At 46.1% G+C, this 23,758-nt stretch overlaps 1 protein-coding gene across 1 annotated transcript in view; it reads right to left on the bottom strand.

Annotated features, from left to right (window-relative positions):
- LAMC1 (laminin subunit gamma 1) overlaps nucleotides 1-23,758 on the bottom strand; it is a 922,342-nt gene that overhangs the window by 84,838 nt on the left and 813,746 nt on the right. The window contains exons 20-22 of the mRNA XM_069641408.1: nucleotides 19,896-19,975; nucleotides 19,441-19,578; nucleotides 18,844-18,988 (exon numbers count right to left, since the gene is read on the bottom strand). Of these exons, the coding sequence (XP_069497509.1) occupies nucleotides 18,844-18,988; nucleotides 19,441-19,578; nucleotides 19,896-19,975 (363 nt within the window). The remainder of the gene's footprint in view (nucleotides 1-18,843; nucleotides 18,989-19,440; nucleotides 19,579-19,895; nucleotides 19,976-23,758) is intronic.

The following is a 23,758-nucleotide window of genomic DNA, read 5'->3' on the forward strand; positions in this document are numbered from 1 at the left end:
ACATACAATTAGGACTACAGGTGTAAGCAAAACCAATCTTTGGTATAAGTCTGTACACTACACAGTTTTGTGATAGCGAGCTGAGCAAACCGACTTAGGTCAAGAGGGAATGTGGCAGTACACGAGGTTACACAAAGGTCTTACAATCACAGTGGTTCAAGTAGACACTTACTCTCAAAGTTTCTTGGTAAAATGAATTCATTACAATCATTTAGAAAACATTCACTAGAAGGAGGCAACTTAATATTATACACAAACACTTCAATAGCAAACCAATACGTTTCTGAACAAATTAGGCTCCCTGAAAAAGGAACAAAATGGCATTTCAGTTACTTTCAATGGGAGTAAAAAGGCACAAGTTAGCAGAATAGATAAATACTTTCTTAGGCAGTGCAAATAGTTAAAGTTCACTAGAGGACTCAATTCAGTTCAATAGACTTAGGCCACAGTCAATGGACTAGTGTCTTGGATAGGAAAGAGCAGTTCTTGAAGTAAACGGTAAAGTCTTTGCCAAAGTTCTCTGAAGTAGTTTGCACGAAAAAGAATCATATGTTGGGTCACAAGCTGATAAGGTCTGCAAGTTGGGAAAGTTCCACAAACTTTCACCGCGAGAAAAGCGTTCTCTCAATCGCTTTGGCACAGTACCTTATTATGAAGCAAAAGATGCAGCTAAAAACGTCCGTTACTGGCAGTTCCTGCAGATCTCACTGCTCCTGAGCCTCAGTCGTGGGGACAAGAGGGAGGACGTCGGGGGACTCCTGCACTGCATGGGATCGTGGAAAACGATGACAAAATGGAGTCACTTCAGTTCGAGTAGTTGTTCATCAAGCACACAAGCTGGTGTCCTTCCCCCTTGTTAATCCTAACCAGCTTTGGGAATGGTAACCAGGTGGCTTAAGAGTTGATTGGTCCCGCCAACTCAAAGGAAGAAGTCGTCCTTGAAGGTGCTTCTCTGTCAAGGTGAACTTGGCAATTCGGACCTGCAGTAGGGCTTCACTGGGCAAACCAATGGTCCAGGAGTTGCAGCAGCCGTCCTCTTCCAGCTCGTCTTCGGTTCTTTCGTTCCAGTGGTCGACTCTGCTTTCCAGTCCAAGAGACTTGCCTTTTAACAGTTTTCTCAATTTCATTCCAGCCTAGCGGCTACTCACTCAGCAGGGTGGCTGTCCTTGCCGGACAGTCAGCCAGCCAATCACGCCAGAGTGCATTTGGGTCTCCTAGGAGACTAAGCATAGGGAGTTTCGGGCACCTCCCTCACTTCCTGCACACCCCAGAGATTCGGTCTTCAGTCCCGCCGCCTGCCAAAGGCATAGAAACAAAGGGACCAAACCTGGTTTGGAGCGCAGAGACAAACACTAGGACCTTTCCAAAAAGAAATGGCAAAAAAAGAAGAAGACGGGACCCGTTTAAACCAAGGGGCTTAAAGCACCATCTTGAAAAACATGGCTCCCGCGATTTTTAGCTCCCGTTGTTTGCGGTCAGGATAAATCAAGGTAGTTTGTTGTAAAACCACTGCCACCAGCCATATTGATTGGAAATTGTAGTATTTGACTGCCACATGAGTATCTAGACACAGGGGATACTAAGTAACCCCTCCAGCATACTATAGGAAGATAGTGTGTGCTGGGTCTAGGAATTAAAAAAAAAAAGACTAGTAAAGTCAATTTAACCTTACATTCTCTGGGAAACAGTTTATCCCAGAGAAGGTATTTAAACCTTTGGGAAGTCTAAAAAGACATCCCTTTGTCACTGCACTGAGAGTGCTGTGTAACACACATGAAAAGATGCCTATGGAGTTAACTTAAAACTCCATAATCAAAGAACACGAGTAAAACATACATCAAAATACATGAAAAAGTGCATACAAAGGCTCACACTATTTCCAGGTTAAAAAAAAATAAATAAATCAAGCCCTCAAAATCCAGCAAAGTTGCTGGGGGTCTCTAAGGTGAAGGGAATTAGCTAATTTTTGTGGATTCTCCCTAACAAGGTCAGGTAGAGGTTCACTCTCCTCCTGAGCAGAGGCTAGAAGCAAACCTCACAGTACTGGTCTAGAGACATAGGCCTTTAGGCGGTTGGTGTGAAAGACCCTGGGTGCCTCCTTAGGATTGCCTAAGTCCACCAAATAACTGACCGCTCCAAGTTTGCCCACAACCTTTAAGGGTCCAATCCATTTGTCCTGTAAGGCCCTTTACCTTGTAGGTACCATAACCATAACTAGAACTAGCTGGTCTTGAATAAATTCAACCATGTTTGCCTTCTGGTCATGGCAATGCTTCACCCGAGCCTGTTATCAAGCTTCTGTCATCGTGTCTCATTCTCCTTCTGAGACCTAACACATAGTCAGTGACTCTCAATGGCTTGAGGGAGCACTCTCCAATTCTTCCTTGATTAAGGCCAATGGACCGCTAACCGGATGACCATAGAGGAGCTCAAAGGGGTGAAGTCACCCCCTTCCTGGGGGACTTCTCTATAAGCAAAGAGAAGGCATGGCAGTAGAAGGTCCCACTTTTTTAAAGTGGCTCTTCTAAGGCACCATGCTCTTCATCGTTCTGTTAAACCTCTCTACCAACCCATTGGTTTGGGGATAGTAGGCTGAGAACTTGTAGGCAACTCCACAGTTTTTCCACATGGCTTGCATGTAGTGGGACATAAAATTGGTCCCCTTGTCAGAGAACCGCCGTAGGAAACCCAACCCTGGTAAAAATACCAAGGAGGGCTTTAGCCACTGCCTGAGCAGTAACAGATCTCATAGGTATGGGTTCAGGATACCTGGTGGCATGGTCCACCACAACCAATATAAATCGGTTGCCTGAAGATGTGGCAGGGTCTAAGGGACCAACAAAAGGGACTCCCACCATTGGGAGAGGCACTAAAAAGGTGCCACATTCTTGGTTCCACTCTTGCCAGAAGTCTGACAAGTGTGACAGCTTCTTCAGTACTTATCTATATCAGACCCCATCTTGGGCCAGTAGAAATGGAGACATCCTTTCCTTGGTTTTCTTAAAACTTAAACCAGCCAAAGGAATCTCATGGGCTATCTGTAGAAAATGTGGTCTCACCTCCCAAGGCACTACAAGTCTTCTGTAGTCCCCTGGGGACGACTCTATAGGCTCAGTGTAAAGGAGGCCATCCTCCCAGTACAGCCTGCACTTCCCTGGCTCTTACCCTTCCAGCTGGGAAGCTGCCTGCTGGTGAAGTCCTTCAAGATTAGGACACTTTGACTTCTGCTGTAGTCTGCCCTACAGGGGCCACCTTCTGCAAGCAAAGTCTGCAACTCATTATGGTCTTTAGGATCCAGATCTCCAACAGGGGTAAGGGCTTCTTCCAGCGCCGAGTCCTGATTTACCATCCTCTGGTTGAACCTCACATTCAGCCTCAGCTGGTATAGGAGGAGTCACAGGTGTAACTTGGGACTATCCTCTCAGGGATGTCCAGGTTTTGTGCACAGGAGTGCTACTTTTCTTCTGTCCTGAGACCTTGGGTTTCCACTTTGTCTCTTTATTCCTGGAATCAGAAGGCCGTTCTTCCTGTGGACTGGGAGCTATAGGTTTCTCTGTAACTTCCCCATTGAGAGTCATTCAAAGTGAGTTCTCCGGCCTTCCTAGTTTGCTACTGCTTCTTTTTACTGGGAGGCCTGAGGGTGCTTGATACAACTCCAAGAGCTGTACACTGACCGGAATTTGCAGTCATATTGTTGCATTTGATGAGAGCTGGTAGTATTGGAACCATCTGGATATGGACTCCAGCAAGCTTAGTGGGACCTTTTGTTACGATCACCTGGTATCCACGGGGACGCCACCCAGCCCTGGTTGGATGATTCGCACTTTCTAACCCTCTCCCGGTCCCTTGTTAAGGCCTCTGGTTAAAGACGGGTCTGCAGTATAGGAGACCTGGATTCAATACCAGATTGCCTTTATGTTTTCCCACCTCCCTTGGCCTCAACCTCACCTTAATATTGTAAACGGTGGATTCTCCGTCCTGCTCCTCGTGGCAGGGGCGCGTAGATGTGGGGGGCGAGCAGCGACCAAGTTACTTCACTGGTGCAAGCCCCCGTGTGGGAATCCAGGCCTGCTGCGACTCCGTAGGTTTGCTGCTTTACAGTCTTTATATGCAGTTCTTAGTTCGAATAATAATGTCTTGCTTCTTTCCTTTTAGGTATGGAAAGGTATTTTGGTGTTGTCATGCAGTTTGAAGATGAGCATGGGCCGGTAGGCGAAAGCGCGGTTTGTGCAATGCTGTCCGGTGAATAATGCGCAATGCGCTGTTTTGCCTTTTATATGGCTAACCTGTGTCTTCTCTCCTTGCAGGTTGCGATGTAACTCGTCGAGCGCCGTAATGTTCCAGCAATGATACGGACCAGGAGATGACTACCCAGGTAAGAATGGTGTGGCTTTCTTCATTCGGGAGGAAACATGAGTAAACGCTTGCTAATGCGGTCTTTCTTTCTCCTCTTTCCAAGTTATGGTATTCCAGGATGCATGCGGTGCCGGATGATGGAGTTTGTACCTTCAGGTGAGTGGAACTGAAGTCATTGATGGACTGAAGACAGGATACTGTTCCAGGTAAGTTTCGTAGTGTTCTTGCTCTCTCTGCAGGTGCTTGGTTTCAGGTAAGCTGGCATCAAAGAATTGGATACGGTGAGCGTTACGGTGCCCACGGCAGAATAACACAAAGCATGTTCTGCTGTTTGGTGTGACCCTTAGCAACATCCTCCGTTTTGAAAAAGGTTTCATCCACTAGTGTAATGCTGCCCCAGTGTCTCCAAAGGCAGGGGGATTCCTGACCATTCAAAAGTACACTGTCCTTGTAATATTCTTTGGTATTATCTGGAATAGAGTTATACACATCTAAATTCTGCTGTTCCCACAATCCCAGGGATACTAAAGAAACACTGGCATAGACTCCAATGGGGTCTTCAGCCAGTAGATGAAAGCTTCCATTTGCCATATGAACTTCTCCCCTGGGAACTCTGGGAACACTACAAACAACTATAACAGGTATCGGCAACTCAACCTTTGGTATAAGCTTGTACTACACAGTTTTGGTAGCATGTTGAGCAGCCAGGCTCATCTCAAGAGGGGAATGTGAGCTGTAGTGGAGTTACAAATATTCACAGTTAGAGGTATTCAAATAAACTCTTACACTCGAGGTTTCTTGCATAAACAATTATTGATTTATCAGTCAGTTACGAAGCCTTCTTTAGAAGGGAGCAAAAGAATAGTAACACAGATACACTTCAATACTGTACACTGAGTTTCTGAATCAGAAAAGACCCTTTTGGGATGGCACACAGACAACCTACACCCGCAGTTGACTTCAAAAACAAGGGTGCTGGGGACATTAATCTTTTACTGTTGGCATTCAGAACACTCTTAGAAGTTGGTAAAAGGCAAAAGTTTATTAGAACACAAGAGATCACCAATATTCTTACGCAGGGCAAATACTTTCAGACCATCTTAGAAGAGTCCGACAATTCAATAGGCTAAGCCAAAGTCAATAGGTAAAACTCTTGTATAGGATGAAGCACTTCTGGTAAGTAAATGGAAAAGTCTTTGCACAAGTTCGTAGGAGTCTTTGATAAAAAGAAGAAACAAATGTAGGGCCACAAGCTGATTAGACTTGTGAGTTTCAGTAGTAACAAGCACTTCCACAGTTAGTTCGCTTAGACTTGTTTTACAGTACCTTAGTAAAGAAGAAAAAGATACAGCTGATGGCTTCTGTTCCTGTGCAGCTCTGCTGATCTTGCTGTTCCTGGGCCTCAGTTGTGGGGACAAGAGGGAGGACGTCGGGGGATTCCTGCAATGCACTGGGACTGTCAAGACTTGCAACCGGCAAACTTCACTTTCAGTGGCTGTTTAGCGTTTCAGCTTCATGCGGCTACCGCAAATAGCAACAACGCAGTTCCCGGCTGTCAAGATGGACTATCCTTGCTTCTGGGGTCCTGCACTCTGCTGAGGGGGCTCAGGCTTGGTCAGTCCTGCTTCCTGTGAGTCCAGAGGATATTCCAAAAGCTTTAGGCCAGCTTAAAAGCAACGCACACAATCTGGTGTTTCTCTCCCTGGCTATACGGTTTCCAGCAACATCCTGTCGAAATTCTACCAGCTCCACGATGGATGTCCAGGTGGCTTACTTTGGAGTTGATTGGTTCCACCAACTCAAGGGAGAAGTCGTCCTTGCAGGGGCTTCTCGGTCGATGCGAACTTGGCATTTCTGCACTGCAGCAGGGCTTCACCAGGCAAACCAACAGTCCAGAAGTTGCAGCAGGCATCCTCTTCAAGCTCTTCTTCGGTTCCTTCGTCCAGTGGTCGACTGCCTTCCAAGCCAAAAGACTCGCCCTTTATTCAGTTCTCTCCCATTCATTTCAGCCTAGCTGTCACTCAACAAAGCAGGGTGCCTGTCCTTGGCGGACAGTCAGCCAGCCATTCACCACAGAGTGCATTTGGGTCTCCTAGGAGACTAAGCACAAGGAGTTTTCAGACACCTCCCTCACTTGCTGCCTACCCCAGACACTCTGGAGCCAGAGGCTGGCTTCACTCCTGAATCCCGCCAAAGGCGAAATGAACAAAGACCAAACCTGGTTTGGCGCGCACAGAATATCTCTAGAAGGACCTTTCCACAGAGACATGGCGAAAAAAGAAGACCAGTGACCATTTTGTCAAAGACGGCTCTGTGCCATTTTGAAAAAGATGGCTCCCGCAGTTGCTTTACCGGAGCTGCGAACGCTGCCCGCAGTAACTGCAAACCATGGTAGTTACACGAGACCACTGCCACCAGCCATTCAGTGAGGAAAGGGTATCAAAAAAGTTACATGAGGATTTAGACACAGGGGATACTAAGTAACCCCTCGAGTACTATTGTAAGATAGTGTGCTGGGTATAGAAAGTTACAACGGTAAGTAAAGTCAATTTCACTTTACTGCTCTGGGAAACAGTAGTTAATCACAGGGAAGTTATTTAAACCTTGGGGAAATCAGAAAGACTTCCCTGTACCACTGCACTGAAGGTGCTGTGTGACACAATGTAAAAAATGATGCCTATGGAGTGAGTCAGACTCCATAACCAAAAGAAACAGAGGTAAAATTCACATTAAAATACGAGAGAGGGGGGAAAAAGGGTCACACTCTCTCCAGGTTAAAGAATCAAGTCCTCAAAATCCAGCAAAGTTGCTGGGGGGCTCTAAGGTGGAGGGAATTAGCACATTTCTGAGAATTCTCCCTAACACGCAGTCACAGGCCTCTGGCGTGGAGACGTCCTGTGTGGGCACCTCAGCCCTCCAGGGAAGCGTCCGTCGTGATCGTTTCCTGGTATGGGGGGCTCAAAGTCCACCTTCAGCGATGTGGAGTGCACGCCCCACCACCTTATCGCTCGACGGAACTCCTTGTCGAGCACAATCGTGTCCTTGAAGGTTCCCAGACACCTGCATCCAACGGGCATCCAGGAATTCTTCGAGGGGTGGCATCCGCAACCTGCAGAGCCTGTTCAGGTAGATACATGACCATGCCGAGCAGCGACTTGATCCTCACTGTGCGATCTTCATTGCTAACAGCCGTTGCACTTACCCCAAAATGGCCACAACCCTCTCTTCCGAGGGAGCCACCAGGCAGGATCCTGTGTTGAGTCTGGCCCCCAGGACCAGCGTGTCCTGCAATTTATTCAAGCAGGAGTTTGGATAGTTCACCAAGATCCCCAGATCCATCAGAAACCAGACGGTCCTCTCCGTGTGATCGACATCGATGTCCTTGACTTGGCCCAGATGCGCCAGTCATCAAGGTATGGGTACACATCTATTCTCTGCAGGCGCAGATGGGCCGTTATCAGAGCCAGGCACTTGGTAAAGACTCTGGGGGCCGACTTCAGTCCGAAGGGGAGAGACTTGAACTGGTAGTGTTTCCTTTGTACGACGAAACGCAGGAACTTGCAATGTTCTTCGTGAATGGGGACGTGGAAGTATGCGTCCAATAGATCTAGCGACGACAGGAAGTCTCCCTCCTCCAGTTTGCAGAGCACATGCTGCAACGCGACCATCCTGAATTTATAGGACTTGATGTACTTGTTGAGTCGTCATGCATCGAGGATGGGCCTCCAGCCCCCGATCATCTTTCTTACTAAGAAGTATCTGGAGTAAACTCCGGAGCCCCAGAGTTGCTTCGGAACTAGCTCTATCGCCTCTTTTTTTTTTTTAACATGGCCTGAACTCCCAGGCGCAGCTGAGGGATGTGCTGTTCCTGCCGGGCCACTGGTGGTATCCGCGGACACTTTGGAGTTTCAACAAAAGTGTGTCCGTGGACGAGAGCATCCAGCACCCATCAATCGGTGGAGATGTTTTCCCACACGCTGATGAAGTTTGCCAGCTGTCCTCCCACCGGGGTGCAGAGGTGGGGGCCTGATGTCTTGGCCGGTTCAGTCCTGCTTGGAGGCTGGCGCGCCGCCTTGACAACAGCGGCCACCTCCGAAGGCCTTGGAACGGCCCCTGTAGGCCTCTTGGGTTGAGGAACGGGAGGGCTGGCGGTGAGAGGACGATCTTCTGCCAAAACCCTTCAAAGATCTGCCCGACTTCCCCCCTGAGGAACTAAATGAGGGACTGTGCTGTTGCATGCCCAGGGCACGGACTGTCACTGTGTCGGTCTTGATGGCCTGAAGAGATTCATCAACGGCCTTTCCGAAGAGATTGTCTCCATCGAATGGGCATGTCCAGGACCCTCGTTTGAACTCTTGCCTAAAGTTGGTGGCCTTCAGCCAGCCACGACGACAAACCCTGTTTCCCATCTGGCGGAACCCTGTGTCTGCAATGTCCAGAGCCACGGTGAACCACCTCGCCCTCCTGGAGGATCTCCATCGCCTCGACCAGCTTGTACTCTGGGAGGAAATCCAGTATCTGGGCCATCTTGTACCATAACTCCTGGTTGTACTTCGCCAGGATAGCTAAAGCGTTCGCCACCTTGACCATCGTCGTTGCTGATGAGATGACCTTTCTACCTACGGTGTCCAACTTCTTCCCCTCACTGTCTGGGGGGAACGGAGGCTGAGGATGAAGGATTGGATGATTTCTTCCGTGCGGCCACCGAGTTCAGCGATGGCTGCGATCGGAGACACAGGCACCAGGTATTTCTCTAGCTGGTCTCTTTTCGCCGGGGCTGAGGCAGGGTTCTTCAGCAGCACCAGACCCTTATACCAGACGTCGTCCAGGAGGGGCACCGCTAGAATGGTCTTCCTTTTTGCCTCTCTACGTTGACAAAGGAAGCCCTCCTCCTTCGTCTCCTCTGGCCCAAGCTGGAAGAGTTCTGATGCGTGGGCGACCTTGGGAGTGAAAGGAGCCCACTTCGTCCGAGGGAGAAGCGCTGTGGAGGCGATGAGATACCGCCGTTGTTGTCAGTGTCCGTCATGGCCGTCTCCGTATCCCTAGGGGGGTCGGGTGGGCACCGGCGGCTGGAGCAGAGGCGTAGGGTGCCTCTTTCTTCAGCGCTGGTGGCCCCAGTATAAGGGGGTCATCGCCGGTGGAGGTGCCGTCGAGAGAATATCCTGAGACAGATTTCTGGGAGATGCCTGGGGAGTAGGGTCGCTGGGCCCAGTGCCTATGTCATCCCCGCCGAAGTCGTCGCCTACTTTGAGGGTGTGGGGGGTACAAAGACTATCTCCTCGACATTCCTTTCGTCATCTCCAACGTCTTCCGGGATGGTATGGACAGGACCCTTTTAAGAAGAAATATCCGTGCCCTGGAGCTCTTCTACCCCCCCATGCCCTGTTTGGGTCCTGAGGGGCCGGTCTCGGGCTAAGGGACGGCATCCTCTTTTCCGGGGTCTTTTCCACTGGCTTGCCCGAAGCCTCCCACCTGGGAGGAAGAGACACCTGGCCGCCGTAGGGGTAACCTGGACCGGGTCAGCCCCTTTCGCCTTCGAAAGGGCAGCGGCCACCAACTCGATAGATGAAGACTATTTAGCTTGTATCACATGGGACTTTAAGGGCAGGTCTGCTGTCTGGCCTTCTCCGGTTTCTCCAGCAGCTTCCCTGGGGTAGCTGACTTGCTCTTCGACGAAGAACTGGAGCGATAGCTGGAGACTGAGGCAGATGGAGATGACTGTGCCCTGGCCACCATGGGACCCCGCTTGCGCGGTGACCCAGCTGGAAACGGACCGACAGTGCCTGGCCTTGTCTTGGGCCACCACCAGTGGAGCACCCTTAAAGGACTTAGAAGCCCGCTCTGACTGGCCGGATCAGAATGAGGCATGCCCCTGTGAACCACCCGGGGTAGGGGCCTTGGCTTTGAGCCACGCTGCCAGTCTGGTGTGCCGATCCTTCATAGTGCGCTTGGTAAAGTCACGACAGACATCGCAATCTTCTTCCTTGTGCGCTTGGGTGAAGGAAATAAAGGCACTGGGAATGCTTGTTGTGCAAGATTTGGTGCAGTAACCTTTGGGTGCACTACAACAACCCTGACCTCCTGGCAATAGGAACCCAACCTTGGGTATTAGTCTGTACTACACAGGTTGGTAGTGTGGCTGAGCAGCCAGGCTTATCTCAAGAGGGGTCAATGTGAGCAGTAGGGTTTTTAAACAGATTCACAGTGACAAGTATCCAAATAAACACTACAAGGTTTCTTGATTAAACAATTATTAATTTAACCGTCAGCTTGAATAAGCCTTCTTCAGAAGGGGCAATATAATAGTAACGCACGCACAAACTCCAGAATACACACTCTTAGTTTCTCTAAATAAGCAAGTACCCATTTGGGATGGCACACAGATGTTTCCTACACCCTCAGGTGACTTCAATAGCTAGGACATTTAATATATCGCTGGCGCATTTATAGCAATACTGAGATGGGTGTCAAAGAAAAGGGATATTAGAATCAAACAAGAGATCACACAAATATTCTGAAGCAGGTAAGTACTTTTGAAACCCCCAATGCCAAGTTAGTTAACCCCTTCCTGGAAGGAAGACAAAACAGAGGGAAGAAGAGTCATTCAGGGAGCCAGGCCAGTCAATGTCAATTGGGTAAAAGTCTAGGTGAGCGGAAGCACTTCTTGCAGGTAAGTAAAAGACTTACACAATGTTTTAGAAGTCTTTGTAGTAAAGAAGAATCCATGTAGGGCCACAAGATTTAGGCTTGTTAAGTAAAGAAGCTGTAAGCAACTACAGAATCAACCAAGACAAGTCTCACCTGAGAACAAGTAAGGCTACACAACAAGAGGTAAGTTCTCTTAGACTGTACAGTATCTTTGGTTAGAAGAAATGGTTCCAGCTGGCTTCTGTTCCTGTGCAGCTCTGCAGATCCTGTTGTTCCTGGGCCTCAGTCGTGGGGACAAGAGGGAGGACTTCTGGGGACTGCTGCACTGCAATGGGACGGTCAGCAAAAGCAAAGGGCAAACTTCAATTCAGTGGCACTTTGCGGTTTCAGCACCTTGAGTCTTAGCAAATAGCACCACAGAGGTTCTCTGCTATCACTTTGGACTTTCCTCACATCTGGGGACAAGCACTCTGTTGAGGTGGCTCAGGCCTGCTTCCTGGGAGTCTGGAGGATCTTCCAGCAGCTCAGGTCCGACTTAAAAGTGATGCACTCCAATCTGGTGTTCCTCTCCCTGGCACATTGGTTCCTGCAGCAGCAAGGAAGTACAGCCAGCTCTGAGAGGATGTCCAGACGAGTTCACTTTGGAGTTGATTGGTCCCACCAACTCAGCGGAAGAAGTCGTCCTTGCAGGGCTTCTCTATTCAAGGTGAACTCGAAGCTTCAGCACAGCAGCAGGGCTTCACCGGGCAAACCAACGGTCCAGGAGTTACAGCTGGCGTCTCTTCCAAGTTCTTCTTCGGATTCCTTCATCCAGTGGTCGACTCTACCTTCTAAGCCAAAAAGCCTTGTCTTCTATATAGGTTTCTCAGATTCATCCAAGCTTAGCTGTCATCACAGCAGGGTGGCTGTCCTTGCCGGACAGCTAGCCAATCACCTTTGGGTGCTTTCCTGTAACCAAGGGGATTAAGCACAGGGCGTTACGGGCACATCCCTCACTTCCTGCCCCTGCCACACACTCTGGAGCCAGAGGCAGGCTTCACTCGTGAATCCCGCCAAAGACAAAACGAACAAAGGGGCCAAACCTGGTTTGGCTTGCAGAGTAAATCCAAAGGAGGACAGTTCCAGCAAGAAATGGCGAAAAAGAAGACCGGGTCATTTTGACAAAAATGGCACCCAAGGGTGCTTTACTGCAGCTGTGAATGCAGCCCACAGTAAACACCACACTAGTTTAAAGTAAACCACTGCCACCAGCCATTAAACATAGAAAGGGTACCAAAAATGTTATATGAGAAACTAGACACAGGGCATACTAAGTAACCCCTCCAGCACCTTATTGTAATAAAGTGTGTGCTGGTCTAGAAAGTTACAAATGTAAGTAAAGTCAACTTCACTTTGTTAGGGAGAATTCTCAAAAATATGCTAATTCCGTCTACCTTCGAGACCCCCAGCAAATTTGCTAGATTTTGAGGACTTCTGGAGAGAGTGAGACCCTTTTTCCCACCCTCTCATGTATTTTCATGTGATTTTATACAATATCTTTTTGGTTATGGAGTCTAACCAATTCCATAGGCATCTTTTACAATTGTGTCACACAACACCTTCAGTGCAGTGGCACAGGGAAGTCTTAGATTTCCCAAGGTTTAAATACCTTCTCTCGGGTTAAACTACTGTTTCCCAGAGTAAGTAAAGTGAAATTGACTTTACTATTCCTTTAAATTCCTATACCCAGCACACACTATCTTACAATAGAGTTCTGGAGGGGTTACTTAGTATCCCCTGTGTCTAAATGCTCATGTAACATTTTTTATGTTACCCTTTCCTCATTGAAATGACTGGTGGCAGTGGTTTTGTTTTGACCTACCAAGGTTTGCATTTACTGCAACCGTTCGCAGACCTGGTAACGTTAACCGCAGGAGCCATCTTTTTCAAAATGGCGTCCAGCCATCGTTGCTAAAAACAGGTCCTGGTCTTTTTTCGCCATGTCTTTGTGGAAAGGTCCTTCTAGAGTTTTTCTATGCGTGCCAAACCATGTTTGGTCTCCTTGTTCATTCGCCTTTGGCGGGCTTCAGGAGTGAAACCCGCCTCTGGCTCCAGAGTGTCTGGGATAGGCAGGGAAGTGAGGGAGGTGCCCGAAACTCCCAGTGCTTAGTCTCCTAGGAGACCCAAATGCGTTCTGTGGTGACTGGTTGACTGGCAAGGACAGCCACCCTGCTGGGTCAGTTACGGCTAGACTGGAATGAATGGGAGAGAACTGAATAAAAGGAGTCTTTTAAATTGGAAGGCAGAGTCGACCACTGGATGAAGGAACCGAAGACCTTGAAGAGGACGGCTGCTTCTTTTTTTTTATTGTGATGTAACCGCATTTTTTTTTTTTTTACACATACATCTTTATTAAAAAAAAAAAAAAAGCTCAGATTTCATTACAGCATATTCGTCACATTCATACAATTCTCACATGATTAAAAAAAGAATAGGTAGTGATTTAAAATTAAACAATGACAATCAGGAGTAAGGCAGTCATACAAGCACTTCGCCTGTCCATTGAGATAATTGATTTACCAATATTTTTGTGGCATAAAACCTGTATATTGCAGTACTCTTACATTTAGAGTCAATTTGCTTTCATGACCGGCAATCATTCTTTCCCAAAAGGCACTTGCTGACAACCGATCAAGTGATCCAACTGAGTTACCCAGATGTTCAACCCTTATGTCCCAGGTGCCTTTGCAAAATCTCAAGTGCTCAAGTGTTTGTTTGCTTGGATCCGAACATTCCATACATAAGCTCCGAGTCCCTTCTGTGAGACCCCATTTGGTCAATACTGCGCCCATCTTGATCAAATTCAGACGTACTCTCATGAAGTTCTGCCTTCCTTTTACATCTGGGAACTTTGTCAGATACCTCGGAACAAAACCCTGCTCTTTCCCCAAGACGGCTGCTTCAACTCCTGGACCGTTGGTTTGCCCGGTGAAGCCCTGCTGCAGGTCCGAAACGCCAAGTTTGCATCGACAGAGAAGCCCTGCAAGGACGACTGCTCCCTTGTTGGGACCAATCAACTCCCAAGTAAGCCATCTGGGCACCCATCTCTGAGCTGGTTGAATTTCCTCAGAGTTGCTGCAGGAAAACGTAAAGCCAGGGAGAGAGACACCAGATTGTTTGCGTTGCTTGTAAGCTGGCCTAAAGCCTTTGGAAGATCCTCAGGACTCCCACGAACCAGGACTGACCAAGCCTGCCCCAAAACCCGCCCCCAACCCCACCTCAGTCGAGTGCAGGACCTCAGATGTGAGGAAAGTCAACCTTGACAGCCAGGAACTTTGCTTATTGCTATTTGCTGTACCACAGGGAGCTTAAACGCGAAGCAGCCACTGAAAGTAAAGTTTCCCGGTTGCCAGCTTTGACAGTGCAGGAGTCCCCAGACGTCCTCCCTCTTGTCCCCACGATGGAGGGCCAGGAACAGCGAGATCTGTCTTCAGCTGCATCTTTTCTTCTTTACCAAGGTTCTGTGAAATAAGTCTAAGAGAACTTACCTCTTACTGTAGAAGGGCTTGTAACTTCCACAACTCACAAGCCTAATCAGCTTGTGGCCCTACATTTGATTATTCTTTTGATCAAAGACTCCTAAGAACTTGTGCAAAGACTTTTCCAGTTACAAGTTCTGCATCCTATACAAAGACATTGGCCTATTGACTTTGGCTTAGCCTATTGACTTGAATGACTCTTCTAAGTGCTATCTGAAAGTATTTGCCCTGCTTATGACCATTTGTAATTTCTTGTGTTCTAATAACCTTTGCATTTTACTTACTTTTTAAGAGTATTCTGAATGCCAACTGTAAGGTATTAATGTTCCAGCACCCTTGTTACTGAAGTCACCTGTGGGTGTAGGTTGTGTCTGTGGGCCATCACAAAAGGGCCTTGTCTGATTCAGAATCTCCAAGTGCAGAGTATTGAAGTATATGTGTGTGTTACTATTGTATTGCTCCCTTCTGAAGAAAGGTTTATAACTGACTGATAAATAAATGATTAATTGTTTATGCAAGAAACCTCGAGTGTAAATTTATTTGAATACCTGTAACTGAATCTTTGTGTAACTCCACTACAGCTCACATTTCCCCTCTTGAGATAAGCCAGGCTGCTCAACACGCTACCAAATCTGTAGTACAAGCTTATACCAAAGGTTGGGTTGCCTATAACTAGTGTAGTGTTCCCAGAGGGTACTGCATTCAAACGTTGCCCAACACACTTCACTGCTCTTAGAAACAGTAGTTTATCCAAGCGATGGTATTTAATACCTTCGGGAAATCTAAAAGATTTCCCTGTGTTACTGCACTGAAGGTGCTGTGTGCCGCAATGTAAACAGATGATGCCCGTGGAGTTTGTCAGACTCCACAACCACAAGAAACAGTCCAAATCACAGATAATTACATATGGGAGTGGGAAAAAGGGTCTCTCTCTCTCCAGGTAAAAAAATCAAAGTACCCAAAATCCAGCAAAGGTGCTGGGGGTCTCTACAGTATACAGGAATTAGCACATTACTGAGAATTCTCCGTAACAGCTGGTGCGTCTGGCTGTACGCCTTGGGCGTGGACTTCATAATGATACATGAGGATTTTGCAGTCTGGGAACTACTGTTCTTATTTAGTTCCTCATCGGTGGGGGAATGAAGGAGGTTGCTACCCTCAAATGAAAGGTTCAATATGCGTTCCTGGACGTCGGGTTTGAAATTGGTAGTCCGTAGCCAGGCAGTCCTCATGTCCGTGGCTATGCAGATGGCACGGCCTGAGGTGTCCATGTGTGCCACTGTGGACGCCCATGATGTCTTTAGTCAACAGTTTTGCTTCTGCCAGCCCCACCTTGAAGCGTGCTTGACTGTGCACCGGACTTGACGAAGTCCATCAAGTCCTTTAGAGGCCATCGTTCGAAGAGCTCCCTCCACCGAGCTAACCTGTTCTTCAGAGCATGTGGTGTAAGCGTGTCGCACGCAGTACAACCCTCCCAGCTGCGATCGGGCCAAGGCAGCGGAGGCCAAGAGCGTGGGGGTCGGACGTAGGGAGGAGCCCTTCGCAGGCTGGATACCTGCTGAAGCCCAAAGACGTTGACATGCACTGGGGAGGAGCGTGCACCAGAGGACAGAGTACCTGATTAAATACAAAAGACAGAATCCGGGGAAGAGCGCGTGGATTTACAAGGCTGAAGACAAACCCAGGAGCGCTGCTGAAAGCGGTCCGTTCCCGTTGACGCGGAAAAGAGGAACGAGGAGTCAGGGGAGGGCATGCTCCCAGGGCCGTGCCTCTAAATTTAAAAGGGAAGAAGATTTTTTCTGATGAAAAAGGTTCTGTCTCCCGTCCCCAGCGAGAGACGCCCATACAGTATGGAAAGGTGAAGGGAGGTAGGAGTAATTTGAAGATGGCTGCCAGAGGCAGGGCTTAGGGAGAGGGCAGTCATTGACTGGGGGCAGTATGACCCAGAGCTCAGTGATTGGTTTATAGGAGAAAGACAGTTTGTAAACAAAAGTAAAACTTTTTTCTTTTACCGAGGATCCCCGACCCGACGGCGGGGGAATATTTATGATCATGTGAATCCATGCCAGACCCCATGCTGGAGAACAGTCATTTCTTATAGGCCTTCTGAACACACTGGAAAACGAATCTAACAGGTAGTTTATCACACAACACTATGAAACAAATATATACAGTCACCATAGGCTGAATAGGACAATTAAATTTAGACAGTTATTAACATACAGCTATTTATTTTAGCTGTTAGAACACTGAAATACAAGTAGGTCAACTTAACGAATTCTGCAAATCCTTGCCGTTGGTGGGCTTGGACTTGCTTCCAACTTGGATTTTGGATAAGAAGAGGGCCTCTGTAGCCATTTCCTTAGATCGTTGGAGCCAAGAATCCCTTGAAAAAGAATAGCCTGCTGAAGATCCAAAGACGACCCAGTTTCCCTTCCGGTGTCCAGCCCGGTGAAAACCTGTTTGACTACCTGATTTCCTAAGAGAGCCCTTGGACTAGTGGGACCAAGTAGTCTGTCCTTCTGAGCCTTCGAAAGGTTTCCTGGATTGCCCAGTAGACTGACCATCTCCCTTGTGGTCAACCGCGTCAGAATAGTTGGCATTCTGCGTTCGAGTCCGGAAGTACAGTGGTTGCTAGTTTGTGCCACAAATAATTTTCTCCTGAATTTCAGCATCCCCGGATTAAGAGATCCTGTCCTAGAGCAGTTTCTGTGACTGGCAGGAAGAACGCCTGTCATCACCTATGTGAGCAGACAGTAGCTGGCACTCTACTTTCGCCTACCAGTGAAGTGGCCTGCATCAGTGTTTTTTGCATTTCTTCATCGACACAGGTTGCATCATGCAGAAGCACCAAGAAGAATCCTCAAACCCGCAACTCCTCGGCACCACTCGCCAGCACCAACGGCGAGCGATCGAGGCACCAGCAACCCCTAGACGATCCACATCTGGGAATATCTGAGTCGGGAGGGGCAAATAAATGCAGTATCTGTCCCCCCCTCACTGTCGTTCACAGGATAGATAATATTGATGGAAAAGTCCCTTTGTCTCCTTAATCCATTAGCCTTTTGGTCCTGAAGTCTGGGTCGAGCATTCTGCCCCTGGGTTAGCTTTGGGTCTGGAATACAAGAAAACATTTATTTACCTTACTTCCTCATCCCCTGTTCGAAGCTCCACACCTCCGGAAGTGTCCCTGGTCAACTGGGTGCTGACCAGCTCTCTCCTGGGCTACATCGCTGCAACGGTGGCCGTTCAGAGTGCATCCTTGGAACTTGAGAGGACCATCTTGCATATCAAGACACCAGCTCCCACATTTTCAGTCTTCTTGCATCAACAGAAGCTGTGCTGGGCCTGCTCCTTTGTCCACTGAGCATCACTTGATGACTTTGGTGAATCCCGATGCAATCTATCTTTATTCGCTGGAGGTGTTCTGAAGTAGTCTGCCCACAGAAGTCTTAATCTTTCCTTCGTTCGGGTGTCCTGCTGGGAAAGGACAGGAAGAAGGCCACAAAACAATATGGCCAAAGGACAGGTGAAGATCTCGTGGCATGGCCATGCTAGTCACACTTAGTAGCCATTTGCGGTAATTGCAACACTGCATGAGTAAAAAGTTCAAAATATGGTAGTAAAATATCTGCTGCCACAAGCCCATCCTGGACCCATTGTATTTCTAACCCCCAGAAACAAAAAAAACCCAAAAAAAGACATTACTAATCTTCTTGCTGAGGCTTCCGTCTGCTTAGAATCACATGCTCTGCAAAGACTGCCATATAGTGGTTGGCTTTTTTGTATAACATTTGTTTTTTCGAACTAAAAAAAAAGTTACAAAAGAAAAAGAAGGTTACAAGGAATCCCAACTGCACTGCACTTCAGGGTGATGTGTGCAGTTTTAAAATACAAGAAATCCATTAAGAGATAGTCTCAGCACTCAGTCTTATGGACTGTTCGGTCTCCCCATTAAAACGAGAACAATGGAAGTAAAGTAGGCCTCCAAAAAGCCAGGTTAAGGAGTCAAAGCAAACAAAGGCTGTCCCATGCAGCATAAAGAAAATTCTCTCGCAATTTCCCATAATGGCACTAAATATCTTCTGGTGCGGTTACATCCCAAAAAATGTAATGTGAACTGGCCTTTCATTTTCTTAGGCCAGTGCCATTTAGATGTTTGTCTTCGACGTACATGGTACTTACTTGCAAATTAAAGGCTCTGCACCACCATATGTGGGTTATTGGAAGTTTATTTTAATGACATCCTCAAGGATGTCACTCCTGCAATACGATAAAGAATCTTACCACTAGTGCTGTTAAAAGGACTTGATCGTCTTACCTCTAACGCTTTGGTATCTACAACGGGAAGGCTAGTCAAATTAGCATAAATCTGTAGTGCCTTGTTCACAGCTTCCTCTGCCTCTGCATGTACTTTATTGGCTTGCTTCTCTAAGTCCCGTGAAATATTTTTTGCCTGGTTGTACCTAAAAACAGAATCATAGAGTATGCCATCAGCGGCTGCTTGTGGTAAAGAACAATTTGGCTACTAGAATGGTAACCTCAACAAACAAAACCATCAAAGATTACATGAATCAATCCATACAAGAAAGACTTGGTTGTTCTCTTAGGAGGGGCAAATCACAAAATCAACCGTGGAGGTTGCAGACCATAAAAGCAGAGGCACAGACTCTGAACATACCATTTCAAACATTAGGAAAATAAAAATATCTGACAGAACCGTAACGGAAAGGAATTTGGAGCAAGCCGTAAAAAACAGATTGAGTGCCTGGAGACGAGCCCAAATTGTAACAGTGCGCGGTATAAGACAACATAACAGTAGGAAACATGTTTTGCTTGAAACGGATGATGTAGGGTAAACTTAAAATGGTTTAAGATAATCTCATTAAGGTAGGCCTGAGATAGCCATCAGCCTCACTTTTTGGTGAGCTCTTCGATCTCATTAGATGTCTGGTTCTCAGCAGCAAGTGCCTTCAGCAACAGTTTATATGCCTCTGTAGATGTGTCATTGGCTTCTTTGGCAACACGCTCAATGTCTCGCGCCTCTTGCCGGTGCCTGCAAGAGGAATGAAAGCATTATTAGACTTCTGCCACAAAACTATGGCTTAATCAATCTCTGGAAATAATGCACTACAAATCTAAATCGGTATCACCATTTTAACAGAAATGCTAAATCAGGTCACCTAGCAGCACCTTAACAGTGCTTAGGAACCAGACGGCCTGACTTTGCCAAAAGCAGCTATCCAATAGCAGCTGCACAAACTGGCTGAGAGACCATATACAGCATATTTGTAACACGCATTTATTCATGAATTTGAAAATCTCATCTTACATTAACATAATTACTACCAAATGCCAGCCATTTGACCTTACCGATCAGCCAATCTCCTTGCTTCCTCTGCCAACTGTGTCATGTTATTAGGGTCACTGGGGGATTCTGGTGAGGTGATGGACTGAAAACAAAAAAACATTCAAAATCTTAGACTTTCTCTCCAACCAGCAAAACTCTTGATTTGGGCAGCTCATCTCCTGTCAGATCTCCCCCAAAAGGTTGCCCCTTTAAAACATACAATTAACAGCCCAATATCTACATGCTGTGAAGTCCTTATTAATGTCGTTAAAAAAAGCATTTTGAATTCGATTGGCTGTTAACCATCGAAGCAATCAATACACTTAAGACCCACGTTGATTATGCATTATTTGCTCACAAAACAAAACCTTATGTCAAATAACTATTGCTGTTTCCATGTGATATTGAACAAGCATTATTCATGCGCTTTAAATTTAATCTTTTCCCAACGATTGAAAGAAACCAACACTGGAAAAAAATGAGAGCAAGTTCTCATCCGTCTGTCGGTTCTGTGATCTCACCGGTAAAATAGAAACCTTAAAAAATCTGGTTCTAGACTGTACAAGCTTTGAGATTATGAGAAAGCAGATAGTCGCAAGGTTTAATTTGTGTGTTGATATTTTCCGGGGAAATTTTATTGTCTCGATTCATGGAGGGTGAGAACATCTCTCTAATTCTAGCTCTGACTAAACTATCATTGTGCATCAATGATGCACTTAAATTGACAAATGATATGTACAGTAATAATGCTAGATGACTTGTGTATCAAACTCGCTTAGGCTTCCTGAATTTAAGAGTGTCCAAAATGCATCTACTCAGTTACGATTAAATTGATGTTCGAGCATAATGCCCGAGCTATGCTTTTCAAAGTTGAAATTAGACCTGGTTTAGAATAAAATGTTATTGATGTATCTTATGTTAATAATGGTATACCTTTTAAAGTTGGATCTACTTTGGGTTTGCTTTAGTAGCAAACTGTTTGTATAGTACATTTTCTTTCATGTATAAGTACTATCTTTTTGTTCTGTCCGATTTTTAGTTTGTCTAAATTTGGTCTGTTTTAATTAGACAAATGTTTTGTGTAGTATACTTTTATTTATGCACAAATCTTATTTTTCTTGCTTTGTGTTATATTTTGCTAGATTCGCTTATTTAATTTTAGGGGGTAAGCTAGTAGGTAAAATTTGTGGTGATTATTTGAAAAAATTGTAATATAGGATGGTTTTTCATTCTTTGTTTTTAGTTTTTTTTTCAAATCTATTATTCTCTAATGTTTTTTGTATTGTTTTACTTGATTGTATAAACATTTTTAAACATTCGCTGTAAACTATATTGAACTCAATTTACCAAGATGCAACTGTAAAGTTTTTGTATATAAACCAAAAACATAAAAAGAAAACAAATAATGACTGTGGTTAGGACAGTATCAATTTGCTACTGGAGAAATTTAAGTGGGGGCGTCAGGTAAGACTTGGTGCAGTCACATTGTGTGAGACTACACAACACTGATCTGCTTGGTATTCGGTAACCCACCTTTTGGTATAGGTCTGTACTACACATGTTGGTAGTGTGACTGAGCAGCCAGGCCTATCTCAAGAGGGGTAATTGTGAGCTTTAGCAATGAAATTCGCCAATACAAGTAACACTTGCACTCAAGGTTTCAGTTCTAAATAGTTATTTAACCAATTTTAAATAAGATTCTTTAAAAAGGCAATTTGTGTAATGAAGAAAATATACTTTAAAAATATACTTTTCAGAATAAGTTAGTGGATAATCTTTGGATATGCCTTATACACAAATCCTACACCCAAGGTGACTTCAATCACAAGGACAGTACTTGCATTTATATAACACACTAGTTATACATGGCAGATTCTTAGGTTGAAGCAAAGGAAAAGTTAGGGAAGGGAAAAAAAGGTTCAACAATTTCTCAGTGTTAGGGAGAATTTTCATTTTAGTGCTTAATTCCTCCCACCTTAGAGACTCCCAGCTCTTTTGCTGGACTTTAGGACTTCTTAATTTTAACCCTGGAGTGAGTGAGCCCCGTTTCTCACTCGTGTTTTGACCTGATTTGGATTCTGTGTTTCCTTCGTTTTTGGAGTTTGACAAACTCCATAGGCATCTTCTTTTTACATTGCGACACACCGCACCTTTAGTGCAGTGTCACAGAGAATTCCTTCAGATTTCTTAAAAGGTTTAAATACCTTTTCTTTTATGAACTTTTGTTCGCAAGAATAGTAAAGTGAAATTGAGTTTACCTTTTCTCTTTGTAGGTCCATCACACACCATCTTATGTGGAGTGCTGAGGGGTTACTTAGTAGCCCCCCCCCCCCATATCTACTCTAAAAAATGGTATGTTAAACTCACTATTTTAAATGGCTGGTGGCAGTGGTTTAATTTTCCTACCATTGAGCTTTTCTACAGCAGGCTGAATACCCAGCTGCAGTATAGCACCAATGGGTGACCATTTATGTCAAAATGGCCCAGTCTTCCTTCACCATTTGTTTGCGAGGTCTTTCTTGGGTTTTACTCTGTGCACCAAACCAGGTTCGAGCCTCTGTTAGTTTTGACTTTGGTGGGCTTCTGTACCAAAACCGGTCTCTGGCTCCAGTGTGTCTGGAAGGGCAGGCAGTGAGGGAGGTTCCCGAAACCCGCCTGTCCTTTGTCTTTAGGAATGCCTGAATGCACCCAGTCCTGATTGGCTGGCTGTCCTTGCAGGACAGCCACCCTGCTGTTTGAGTGACTGTTAGGGAGAATTTTAATTTCTGTGTTAATTCCCTTGTACCTTAGAGACCCCCAGCTCCTTTGCTGGACTTTAGGACTTTTCATTTTTATCCTGGAGAGAGAGACCTTTTCCCAACTCTCGTGTGCATTTTTCTCGGATTTGGACTCTGTTTCTTTTGGTTTTGGAGTCTGACAAACTCCATAGGCATCACCTTTTTTGTATTGTGACACAGCACCCTCAGTGCAATGTCACAGATAAGTCCTTTGAGAAATCCAAAGGACTAAATACCTTCTCTTGGATAAGCTACTGTTTCCAAGAGTAGTAAAGTGAAATTGACTTTGCTTACCTTTTTCTGTTTATAGACCCAGCAGACACCATCTACTGTGGAGTCCTTGAGGGGTTACTTAGTATCCCATTTTGTCTACCTTCTCATGTAACAATTTTATGTTACCCTTCCTACAAATAATGGCTGGTGGCAGTGGTTTAATTTGACTAACATTGTGCGTTTGTACCGCAGGCTGAATCCTCAGCTGCAGTATGGCACCCATGGTTGCCCATTTGGTCAAAATGTCCCCCCGCACTCCGGTGCTTCTGGAGGTTCCTTAGGAGTCTCCTGTTGCTTCTAGCCGGATTTGTTCCGCAGCAGACTTTGCGCTCTACTACCGACACTCGGCCCCTGGCATTGGGCTTCTGAAGCAATGGAAAGGCACAGCAATTTGGGGATAGTGGTCCAGTGGAGTTCGTCTCTGGGTTAGTTGGTCCGTCCGGAGCTTCTCTGTGGAGGTGAAAAAGGAGGTCAGCGCAGCAACAGGGCTTCACCAGGCAATTCAAAGATCCAGCAGGTTGCAGCAAGCTTCGTTCTGCGGTAGAAAAGCAGAATGGTAGAAAAAAGGAAAACACTGCCACCAACCATATAGTGTTAGGGAGAATTCTCAGAAATGTGCTAAGTCCTCGAGACCCCCAGCTCTTTTGCTGGACATTTTCATTTTTACCCGGAGAGAGCAAGACCCTTTTTCCCCACTCATGTATTTTAATGTGATTTGAACTTTGTTACTTTTGGTTTTTGGAGTCTGAAAAACTCCATAGGCATCTTTTTACATTGTGGCACACAGCCCCTTCAGTGCAGTGGCACAGGGAAAGCGTTCAGATTTCCCAAAGGTT

Source organism: Ambystoma mexicanum, chromosome 1q (assembly GCF_040938575.1).
Source record: "Ambystoma mexicanum isolate Mex_15411 chromosome 1q, UKY_AmexF1_1, whole genome shotgun sequence".
Taxonomy (NCBI): Eukaryota; Metazoa; Chordata; class Amphibia; order Caudata; family Ambystomatidae; genus Ambystoma; species Ambystoma mexicanum.